Source organism: Monodelphis domestica, chromosome 4, assembly GCF_027887165.1.
Source record: "Monodelphis domestica isolate mMonDom1 chromosome 4, mMonDom1.pri, whole genome shotgun sequence".
Taxonomy (NCBI): Eukaryota; Metazoa; Chordata; class Mammalia; order Didelphimorphia; family Didelphidae; genus Monodelphis; species Monodelphis domestica.
The window spans coordinates 158,251,264-158,264,190 of record NC_077230.1 but is presented as its reverse complement, the minus strand read 5'-3'; the positions used below and the strand labels follow the sequence as shown (position 1 = coordinate 158,264,190).

The following is a 12,927-nucleotide window of genomic DNA, read 5'->3' as shown; positions in this document are numbered from 1 at the left end:
CTAAATAGAAAACATTTATCTTTGAACATCATTCCCATTAAGAAAAGGAAGCAGCATAAGTGATCAGGGCTTAACAATAAATAACAACAGAAATCACTTAGTAAGTCATTTTAAGCTTTGGCTATAATCTTTTGTAAAATTATTAAATTTTCTGCAATAAAATGTCTGTAAATATAACCACTTTTTCAAATTCTTTCAAAAGAACCTGGATAATACTAATCAATATGGAGATCTAAGGCAACTAGATGATTTTTGTATTCCACTATGAGCCCCACAGAGGAATCCTTTTTCATGTGTCAAGGCTTGAATCATTATAATATCACCTTGCATCTTAAGCATCTTTAGAAATTCCTTAATCTCTCTTCCATCTAGGATATCAAGTTGATATCCTCTAGGATAATGGTATCATATTCAAATAGAAACAAATTTCTGAGGTTTCATATTGATTTAGAAAACATAGAGTATTACCTTTATCATATAGTATATTCATTTATTTTGTTAAGTAATAGTCAAAGAGTTGGCAAATATATTTGGTTCATGCTTCACTCAAAGGTTTTGCTGTCAACTTGTGGCCTGCAACCAAATTTAATACCTCTGTTCTAAGACATTGGCAACTCCTTTTGTCAAGCAAGGGTGTACTTGTTCTATGTCTTCCTTGTTATCGATATTTAGATTGTCAAAATTATCTTTCTATTCACATCTGTCAAGGAATCTTAGAAGAGTCAACATATCCTTATTAAACAAATATGTTCTTGGAATATAATGAGTAAATAAAAGAAATAATAAATGAATAAAAATTAATTGTTTAAAGGATGATGAGTAGAATAACAGGACAGTAGATTGACATCCTCTTCCTAGAAGCAACAGCCATATTAATTTGATTTGGTTATAGCACTGGAAAACAGGGAGCTGATGAAGGAGCCATACATAGTAGCAAGACAGTAAAAATATTGCCAGAGGATTGGTGCAGCATTGATAGAGTAGTTGATATGAGAAAGTGGAACATAGTTGAGAATCTCATGAATCAGAATCATGGGGCTTTCAGATTGGGAGGCCTAGAGATATAAGGAGTAAGTTATATAGGGTATTGTCACTGGTCATGATAGCACGGGACTAAAACAATTTTCATGCCATTTTGATTTAGTGAGGCAAAATCCATTGCAATCAACCTGTAATACAAGAAAGAATATGGCACAATGGATATAGAGAGCTGGTATTGGGATCAGGAAGATTGTTTCAAATCCTCCATCTCTCAAATAATTGGTGTATAAATCCTAACCATGTTACTTAATACCTGAATGTTCTTACGCACTTTCTTAAACTATTTATAGAACAATTTCAGATTTGCTATGGTAAACAGGATTTCCCTATGAGTCACCTATATGAAAGGAATCACAGCTTTAGCCTATCCCTCTCCAAACTATCATGAGTGGGATTTTAAAGAATCTATATTTAAAATGTGACTGCAAAGATATGGTCTGCTGTTTAAAATTAGCTGAAAAAACGTGTTTCCTTTTCATCAAAAATATTTTTGGACAAGTTAATAGCAGAACAAAGATGGGACATGATCAGCCTAACAATTATCAAAGGAAGAAGCCAAGGGGAAGGAGAATGAATATTACCCAGATTGTGCCATTCAGTTGTATGGTACTCCCAGTAAGTTAGCTCTCTTTGACAAGCATTGCAGATGGACTGCGAGCTGAACTCAGATTTGAATACAAGGAGGAGAGTGGGCTGGATTGATTTTGTGAAATTCTGTACTGCTTTCAATGGTTCCAAGCTTCTGTCTGCCATCAAAGTCCATTTAAAAACCCCAATGCTCTTGTTTAACACCAATAGCAACAGTAGCAGAAAGATTACATGATAACTTCTGTAGAAATAACAATCACATATTATGTGATATATGAATAGAAGTATGTGTTTCTTTTAAGAAGAAATATTTACTGAATTATGCATGTATTTAGGATATATTTAATGAAGGTCTGAGAAGGGAATCAGTAGGATTTGAACAATTTATTCATTGTTTATGTTCAAGATGCTGCAAATAAAAAAGGAGTACAAGATCCCTTGAAAGATTGAAGCAGAGGAATAATGTTATTTGGCAATCTTCTGAATATAAAACAAGCAAGACCTAAAATATGTAAATACAAACTTGCCAAGACATTTGCTGAAATGGTGAAGTATGGCCCTGTGTTAGATTCAAATGACAGAAGGATTTCTGTGGATAAACAGACATATGTTCCTATATAGGTAAGATAATCTGCTTATTTTATTGAGACCCTTAACACTGTAGATATTATTCAAATGATGTCATGACCAGTCAAAATACATAGGCTTAACAAACTGTTTTAGAAATACAAAGTAGATGAGGAATGTCTATTGCCTAGATTGTGAAATTCAGTTGGATGAAAAGTAATTTAATTAATTTATACATGTTTATTGGATATTCAACAAATATGAATAATGAACTGGGTCAGAAATACATAGGAGGAAGAAAAAGCTAGATGGAATTTAGAAAATTATAAAAATCTTTCAATGATTTGGCACTGCACCCTTCAAAATCTTCTTTTTTAAATATTTTCCCAAGTGATGTGATTGTGGATCATGGAAAACTACAGTCTCAAATGCCTTAAAAATTTTAGGTGATACAAAGGACAAGGGGGAAATTTATGATTAATGAAACATTACAATTTGTCAATGCTTATTTATGTTAAGTGTTATAAAATATACTTATATTACCTTATGTTGACATATATTGTCAAGAATATATAGGACTGGAAAATAAAGTATGTTGATTACATGGCTATTTTTGTTGTTGATTTTCAATTATTTCAGTCATGTCTGACCCTCTGTGACCCATTTTGGGCTTTCTTGGCAAAGATACACTCATCTTTCACCATTTCCTACTAGAGTTCATTTTATATATGAGAATACTGAGGCAACTGGAGTTGGCATGCCCAGACTCACCAGTTGGTAAGAGTAGGAGGTCAAATTGGAACTCAGATCTTCCTTAAACCAGATTTGGCATTTTATTCACTGTGCCATCTAATTTCCCTACTCAGATGGCAATAGGGAGTAGTTGCTTTTAAGGAATGTCAGTGCTTCATTGGAGAACATAAATATAAAAAGACTTAAAGTAAGTCTTTAAAAGTATTAAGTATATTCTCTATAGAGAACTTCCAGCATGGAAAAAAATAACAAGACTGAAAAAACTGTGAAATATCAAAACACCTTATTCTAAATCACTAATTATAATTAATATTTTTGCTCTAATTTGTGGTGAAAATATTATTTCCTCACGTATCAAAGATCTGGGACTTGGAAATCTAAAGTTTAGAGCCAATATCCAATAACATATATCAGAAATGAAAGAAGGTAAAGTGGAATGTGGAAATATATACAAATTGAAACTAAGAATTTTCTAGAAAGGTAATTGGATGAAAGGATGTGGCTTTGTATTAGTTATGATTTTATATTATTTTGTAGAAATATAATTATGAATATACTACCCTATGGAATTCTTTATATTAGGAAGAAAATAGAAATTTTAGAGAAAGAGAAAAATATCAGGATTAGTGCTCAAAATAACAAATAGTGAATGAGCAGAAACTGAAAAAAAAACAGTAGAATTAGGGACTCAGTTGTAATCTTCACTGCAAGTCAATGTGCAAGAAAATTCAGCATTGATGATTGACTGATGAAGATAATGATGACAATGAATGAAAAATTAAAAAAAAATATGAGAAAGTATATACATTACACACAGTGAGAATATAAAAGAAATAGTGATTCCAGAAATAGTGGGAAAAGAGGAAATTGTCTCAAAGCATATCAAAGTTATATTTTTCTTTACTTCTTACTGATATAGGACTACTTAATAGCTTAAAGTGATCATGAAGTTTTCTATGTAGTATTTCAGAAAACAAACTATGGAAATAGACTTAAATTACAAGCCTCATCATTCCACTGTAGAAGTCTTTAAAGTGTACTTTCATGCCAGAATTTCTTTAGCCATTCCCCAAATGATGAGAATCCCTTCCATTTCTAGTTTGTTACCACCAAAATGAGAGCTTATATAAATATTTTAGAACATATAATAGATTCTTTCCCCTTTTCTCTGATCACTTTAGGAACAAAACCTAATAGTGGAATTGCTTAGTCAAAAGACATGTACATTTCTATAATTCTTTTGACATAATTCCAGATTGCTCTCCAAAATGATTGGATCTGTTCAGTTTCTCCAGCAGTGTATTGATGACCATATTTTTCTATAATTAGTCAATATTTGTCATTTTGCCCTTTAATCCTTTTAGCCAATCTTATAAGTATATTATTCTTATTTAAACTTCTCTTATCAATAATGATGTTGAACATACTATAGTTATTTATAACTTTGATATATATATGTATATATATACTATCATATATTGTGATATAAGATTTTGATGAAATATTACTATTCCATAAAATGATGAAAAAATCATGGAAAATCTATAAGAAATTATGAAGTGAAAATGAATGGAAATACGAGAACATATTATACAGTAATTAAATAATTGTTTGATAAATTACTTTTGTATTCCTACCTGCAGAGAAATAACTGATTAGTAGAAATAAGAAAAACATAGTGTAATATATTATAACCTATGTGTGTATGTATTTGGTGTATTTTCTACTGTGGGGAGGTGAAAGAAAGGAAAGAAAGGGAATTTTAATGTAACTAATTCATTATAAGAGAAAAATATAATCTTATCAATAATTCATTGCCATTAAAGATCCAAATGCTTTTTAGCTATAGGACTTTAGCTATAGGTCAACAGTTTAGTCTGAATGAATACTACATGAGTGTGATCTGGCAAACTCTGGTTTATTAGTAGCCTGGAAAAATAGAAATTATTTTTATTTTTAGATAAATCACCAACCACTTAATTAAGTAGAAAAGTAAGTAGAAAAATTCAAATGGTAGAACTGTTTATTTTGCTAATTAATGAGAACTAAAAGGAATGAAGTAGCCTCTATTCAGCATCCTCAGACAAATAATATTTCTTTTTTATTAGCTCCATCTGATGGCTGATTTAGTTTTTACACATTGTTTGGCTATAAATTCCTCCACTATAATTTTATGATATATTTTTTTTCTTTCTTCTCTTTCCTCCCCCTAACAAGGATATAGCAAAAAATCATATCTGGTAGGAGCACTGGGCATTGATTGGCAAAGTGAGTAATTCTGAAAATCCCAATGTTTTCAGTATTATTTTTATGTTCTATGCAATATGAATATTAATAAGCATAGCATTGGAGAGGAAATAAGAATAATGTGAGAAGATAATTTCCTTGTAGACATTGATTTCTTTTGCAATGTCTCCATATTTCTTTATCAAAGCCTTCATATGATCCATTAGAATTGGAACTGAGGAGATCTGGTTATCATTGTTGGAAATTAGCCGTATTTGTTAAATGGTGATGATAATATATTTTCTACCTACTGAGGTCATGAAAATCAATAGTTATAATATGTAAGAAAACACTCGGCAAACATCAAATGTTATGCATACATTATTTGAAATCATTTTGTAAACTGTATAGTGCTAAATACACATTATATGAAATCATTTTATAAACTATAAAGCTACACAAAAAAAAGCTATACATATAAATACATATGTATATATAACAAGGTATGCTGGCCACTTTGTAAACCGTAAAGTGATGCTCAAATGACAGACATTATCATTACCCTCTAATTGCACCACCAAATTTACTAAAATACAATCTAGATAACTATTTTTTAGCTTGTACTGATGGAGACATGAAATTATTGCTCTCGTTAAAGTATTTTTTTATTCAGTTGTGTCTGAAGTCTAAACTTTACTTGCCCTGGGGAGTTCCTAGGTGGGTTGTAGCATTTCACATTAGACCTTATTGTTATTGGTTATTATTACTTCTCAGGCCATATGCAAACACTTCTTTTAGGTCTTACCTATGAAATTAGTTGACTTAGTCTGTGTGGGATAGGTAGTGGATCAACTTTCAGTTTCTAGATAAATTAGATTGAATCAAAAAAGACTATAAAGTTTTTCAGCACCTCTTAGAATTTCCTTTAAAACTCCCTCTAGTATAGTTGGTCCAGTTTTAGAAGCAAGAATTTTCTCTTCGGTACTCAATAAATCTTTTTTTTTTTTTGGATTTCATAATGACAAGGAACATTTACCCATGGTCTTGAAAGCCTCCTATCCTGTGAACTTTTTCTTATTGAATAAATCCTAGAATGAGAAATAATCTTCCATTTCTGGCTTCCAAAGATTCCTCTTATAGCATGTAGACCTTCTTGTACTGACCTTAGACATTGGTTTTCAATATTCTCACAGTGCTCAGTGGCTGTGTTCCTTAGAACTGAGACTTGATATCACCTTCCCTCTATTTCTCCTTAGTATCCCACAAAATCATTTTCTAGATGAAATGATTGGATTATAGGAATATAGTTAGAGATAGAGTGAATTTCAGGGAGAAGAAAGGAATTTGGATTTAAGCCCTAGGAGAGGATTCTGCAGAGAGAAGGACTATGGGAGTTTTTACTGGCAATTAACTGTTTTTATTCTCTGCCTAGATTTCCACCAAACTGGAAGGAGGTTTTGCTCTGAGAGATTTTCCCCTAGATAGCCATAATTTCATGGAGAAATTATTGGCTTCTTGGTTGAGAATCTACTTTGGAGAGAACCATTTTCCCTGAGTATAAGAGAGAGTCTGTCAGTGATATATCTGCCAGAAATCCTTTTGGGCTAAAATAATCCAAAGATTTTCATCTGGGACTTTGGGTTACTTAGTGCAGCCAAACCCAGGCTTTCCTTTTCTTCTTTTGTTAATCACTAATGGGCAGATCAGATTAGAGTCAGATAGCTTTTTTTTTTTTAGATAAGAGCAGGGAGCTGTAGGCAAGGCACAGAGAAGAGAAGGAAAACTCTCCTTTTGCAGGAAATGTAGAAATTGAGTGGAGATTAATTTTAAGAGTGTTAGGGTCTTACCTAACAGTTTCCCTTACTCCCTCTATGAAATAAATTTTGTTTTTATAAACCAAGGGGTTTGTGCTTTACTGGCCCTGGGGACTTCATAGCTAGGTTGTATCATTTCACATCCCTCTAGGATAGTTTCTTATTACAGGATCTACCCATTGAGGGAACATTTACTTTCCCCATTTATCATCCTAGATTAGCATTTTAGTCATCTTCCTTATAGAGGGCAGAAGAACAAAGATTGTAATGCTAAACTAGTGAAATCCCTATTCCCAAGCCTTAGATTTCCACACTGCTTTCAAGACAAGTACTACCAAACTGACTTCTCCTTTCTTATCAATACCTACAAATCCTGTGGAAATATCCAATAAATACTAGACATGCCTTGAATCAAATGAAAAATTGACATTGTTTGTTGGCCTACATATTTTTTCCACTTGCTTCATTATAATCAGGTTAAGTCATACCCAAGGGCCTTCTTGTAGGGTAGTTTTAGTTTATAGAAGGAAAATGCACCTTAAATATGTCATAAAAAATAACAGAACATTAAATCTACCAATGTACAAATTCATTTAGCACCACAAAGGATTATACCGTTTATGAAGTTCAATATTCACAGATATTTCTCTCTTTCTCCAATAATGGAATAAATTGAGTAACTTACATATTTAAAAATACTTAAAATTAAGAGTTTAACATACCTCAGCATCATATTCCCAGAGCTGATTTCCTCTCATATGGTGGCACTTTAACATGATAACAGGCCCACTGAGTCTAGAAACATCTAAGCAGAAATCATCAGTACGAATTTCCTTTTCAGCAGTGTATGAAAATACCTGTAGAAGTGAAATATAATTAACAGGGCGTTAAGATCTGTGGAACAAGTTGCATACAAAACTACAGGTGAATTAATGATTTATATAATTATTTTCCCTCTAGCGATTAATTTTCATAGGTTTAAACTTGAAGACAGTTTTGTTAAGCTATAATATGAAAAATGAATTCAATGCCTGTACCTCTGATCAAACAACTAGATTGTATACCACTACTGGGTTTATATCCCAAAGAAATAATAATGAAATATGTTTTTACAAAATATTCATAACCATGCTCTTTGTGGTGACAAAAAATTGGAAAATGAGAGGATGTGCCTCAATTGGGGAATGACTGAACAAATTGAGGTATGTGATGGTGATGGAATACTATTTGCTATAAAGAATGATGAACTGCTTTATTTCTATCTTAACTGGAAAGACTTTCATGGAGTGAAATTAGCAGAATCAGGAGAACATAGTACACAGAATTGGGAAACATGGAATGATCAAAATGTAATCGACTTTGCTACTAATAACAATGCAATGATACAGGAAAATCCCAATGATTTTATGAGAATTTATGAGAAAGAATGCTATCCAAGAAAGAATATGGGAGTAGAATAGCAGAAAAAAACATAGGATTTATCATTTGTTCACATGGGTATAGGATGTGGGGTTTTGGCTTTTTAAAAAATTACTCTGTTACAAAAATGAATAATACAGAGATGGGTATTGAGGGATAATGCATGTATAAGCTAGTGGAATTGCTTGTTGGCTCTGAGAGTGGGGAGGGAGGAGAAAAGGAAAGAACATGAATCATGTAACCATGGAAAAATATTAAAAAATAAATGAATGAATAAGTTTAAAAAAAACCTGGAGTATAGTTAACACAAGTGAATGATATAGTTTTTCATTCAATACATCAAATAAGATCAATACTTCCAAAGGCTTGGGATGGATCATAATAATAAGTCCAATTTTCCTACAAGCTAGTAATATAGGCCATACTTTTCTCTCACAGACGTAATGTATTTTAATGATTTGAAAAATTGTAGAGTCTAAGATATTTTCCATATAAACCTCCTAGATTACTTATTATAATCCTAAATAATTAGTCAGCAAGCAATTATTGAGAGCTTACTATGTATCAATGTCCTAGGCAATGGGGATACAAATATAATAAAAGAAAAAAATTGATACTAGCAAAGAGTTTATAATATATTTGGGGATAGTATTAGAATATTAGTATACTACCTGAATATCTTAAAAAATTTATTACATATCTTAAATGAGTTACTGAATAAAATTTCTCAATAAATATGTTTAATGAAAGCTCATTTTTAAGAAGATAAATAAACAAATGTCGGTCAATTTCATATGACTTGAGAGTGAATTGTCTCATTGATTCTCAAACCGTCAAAGCAGTATCCTTAACCTTCTTTGTGTGAAGATCTCTTAGAAGAGAATTCACACTTTTAGTATGCAGGTATTCTTTTTGTTTTAGATTGAATCAATAATTTACTTTAAATATTCCTTGTTAATGTCTCATGAAGTATATAAAAACCATCATTAAAACTGTGCCATTCCATTAATTGTGATGATTTTGCCTGTTTTGCACTGGCAACTAGTATTCTCCAAAGCTCCATTAGTTTGAGGATCAGTAAATTAGCTGATCTTTCCCGTTTCTTTTATTCACAGAATTATATTATAATTTCCCTTTCTGAAATATATATATATATATATACATATATGCAGATATATCTGCATTTATATACTCATATATACATATATGCACATGAATATACAAAAAACATTGATGGTAGTTTCTGAGATAATTTCCTGAAGAAATTTTATAGTGGTAGAAGGGTAACATAGGCCAATCACCAAACCAGGGATTGAAAATAAATTTCTGACCAACTAATATTGTACGTTGTATTTTGCAGGAGAGGTTAGGATTTACTTTTATGTTTAGCAAGCCAAAAGTGAATTTTATCTATAAATGATTTAAATCAATTCAAATCAATAATTTAAGCAATATTTATTTATGCAAATCTCTTCTTCATTTAGAAATAAAAGAGGAAAAGATAAAGAGCCTTTATCCTCAAGCAGCTTATATTCTAAGTAGGTACAGAATGCATGTCTATCATTTATATATATATATATATATATATATATATATATATATATATATATATTTATTTATTTATTTCCTTTTTTTCTCCTGATTCAAAGAGAGAATAAATAGTCTTCAGTTTTAGTCAAGGTGATACAATTGACCTAAATAGCTTTCCTCAGAGAATTTAATTTTCTTGTTTCTTTGTTCCCTTATTCATAGATTGCTGATTATATCACTCATTTGGAATTTTAACAAATGGAGATAATTTGCTAAAATGCAATTATTTTCATAAAACAATTTTACCAAAGTTAGATGTAAACATGATTATCATCACATATTTTACAAGTACAAAAATATAAAAAATGGAATACAGATAATAATAATAAAATTCTATATTAATATACTGTTTCAAAATAGAGAATTATTAATATTTGAATATTATCAGTCATGAAAATTCATCCCAGAGATATATAAAGCTATTTGGCCTCCTATGGAAATAAATAAAATATCTTTTAATTAATATGAAAAGACTCATGATATTAAGGAATTGATTATAAATATAAAAATATTTGGAAATTACCAAGTAATGTTCTATTATTTTCATATTAGGAAAAGAAAATGAGAGATACATAGAAAAGAATAAAAAAAAAACTACAATTAAGTGATAGTACTACACAAACAAATTGATTCTCCAACCAAAATTTTGAAGTTTATTGATGATGAAGAGCTACCTTCCTTGAATTCATATAAAGGAACTCTAACATATACACAGAATTTACCTAAATATGGGAACTCATTATGGATACAATAGTCATATCTTCCTCTGGTGTAATCTAATGGTACCAACTAAAAAGTGGTCCTGAATGCAAGTCAAGTAGCTCCCCAAATTCCCCAATGTTGAGGTGATTATTCTTGCCAAAATGTTTTAAAGTCATTAGAGCATTTGTAATTTGTTCAGCAGTAGGCATGTAAAATTGTGATTCTGAGTAATTAATTCTATTAGCATGCCAGTAATCAGCCACATTTGTAATGATGTGCATCTCTACTAAAAGTTTAGAATCATAGAAGTTAAACCTGGAAGAGAATTTTGAGATAAAAGTCTAATTCATAAATTTTTCAGATGCTGATACTAAAGGTGAAAGGAGCTCAAACTTCCATAAATCATATAAGTAGTGGAGACAAAATTCAAGATGTGATATTTTGATTCAAAAAAATAGACTATTCTACTATATCTGCTTCTCATCTTTTATTAATCAATGGTATTTTTGTCACTGGATGAAGAGATACATGGTCAACTTCTACTAAGAATCAATGTGACTAATTATAGTCATCGATTGAAATTATCTTTTCATTAATTTTAATCACAAATTCCTGTCTAACTGATTGGATCAACAAGGTAACTTAATTTAAGATTATAGAGAGTAACTTTACCCACCCCATGATGATTTTGTAACTATCCTACATCTTTTTAATAACAATTATGAACTCACTATATTAAAAATAAAGCTTTGCATTGGAAATCATAATTATACTAATTATGACTATTCTCAACATCCTATCCTTAGCAAAGAACACTTCATAGCCATTGGGTACAGATAATACTAGATGAAGTTTCTGAGAGCTCAAAGAAGAGAAGAATATATGTGTTCCCCAGTTTTATACCTCTTATCATTCTTCTCACATTAAAATTCAAACATAATGGTAATAATGTAGGAAAGGAGATATAAAATCAGAGGTATGCTAGCTTCCCCTAACGTATTATTTATTTCCAATTCAAGAGTAGAATATTCTAGATCTGACTAATATTTCCTTTCATACTAAATATTAACTTATTATATTAAAATTTATACTTCTGTACATAAAATTTATACTAAAATTTTAATACTAAATGCCTTCCTTGTCCTAATTACTGTTTACCAATTTCCCCTTACAATACAAAGAGTAAAGTTTAAGGTAGTGAGTTTATGAAGTCCTAATTGTTCAAAACTTCCTTCAGCCAGGTATATAATTCACTGATTTTTGTGGTGCAATGTCTCTTGAGGAAATACCAGCAGGGTCTCTGCTGGATTAATCTAACCCAGTGATGGCCAACATTAGAGATGGAGTGCCAAGCCTTGCACCCACCCACCCAGACCAAGTGCCATGCTGCTACCCCCAAGACTGAGTTCTGCCTCCCACTGAGCTGCTGGGAAGAGGAGCAGGTGATGAGAAGTGCATGTGGAGAAGGGGATGAGAGTGCCCCAAGCACTCTACTCCCCTCCAGCTCTGGGCCATGCTGTCAGCTCTGCTCCCCTGAAACCTAGCTCCCTTACAATCCCACCACAGGAATTACCTTCACACAGACTCAACAGACTGCCATCTACATTGCACCCTTATACAGCATGTGAGTCATGTCCCCCCACAATGCTACTATATAGAGGGGCCAGTAAAGTGAGGAGTCTTTAGGTGCATGAAGAGAACAACTCTACCCTGAGTCTCTCTGGCTTTCTAGTAATGACCTTCAGTGAGTCACTGAAGGTGTGCCCACAGAGAGGGCTTTGCATGCCCTTTTTGGCACAGATACAATAGGTTCACCACCATAGAGTTCTAATCTAATAGTAAGCTATTTCACAAATATAGTGATAGTATTTTACATACCTCTTTTAAAAACTTCCTTTAGCTCTAGTTTACTGTTATGAATACCTAGTAAACATTTAGAATGTTAGCAATACAAAAAATAACTCTATGGTCAGGTATTTAGCAAGCTGACTGCTCATATGGATCAGTATTCAATTTTGCGTGTGCCTTACTTTTATCTGAATTTAACATAAATCTGTACTCCATTTTCCTTTCTAAAAGGAAAGTTTTGAAAATTCATTTTGGTCTCCTTCCCCCTCCCCATACCACTTTTGATTAAGCTGGGAATGAGGACTGAGATTTATCTGTAAAAGGAGAAGCCTCTGTCTCCCTGGCTTTTCAGAAGGCACTTGCTTGTTTTCCCACATCA

The 12,927-nt window shown here is 31.7% G+C and overlaps 1 protein-coding gene across 1 annotated transcript in view; it reads right to left on the bottom strand.

Annotated features, from left to right (window-relative positions):
* The window catches only part of GALNT13 (polypeptide N-acetylgalactosaminyltransferase 13), an 809,448-nt gene that overhangs the window by 20,130 nt on the left and 776,391 nt on the right, over positions 1-12,927 (bottom strand). The window contains exon 11 of the mRNA XM_001373001.4: positions 7,712-7,846. Coding sequence (XP_001373038.1) covers positions 7,712-7,846 — 135 coding nt within the window. The remainder of the gene's footprint in view (positions 1-7,711; positions 7,847-12,927) is intronic.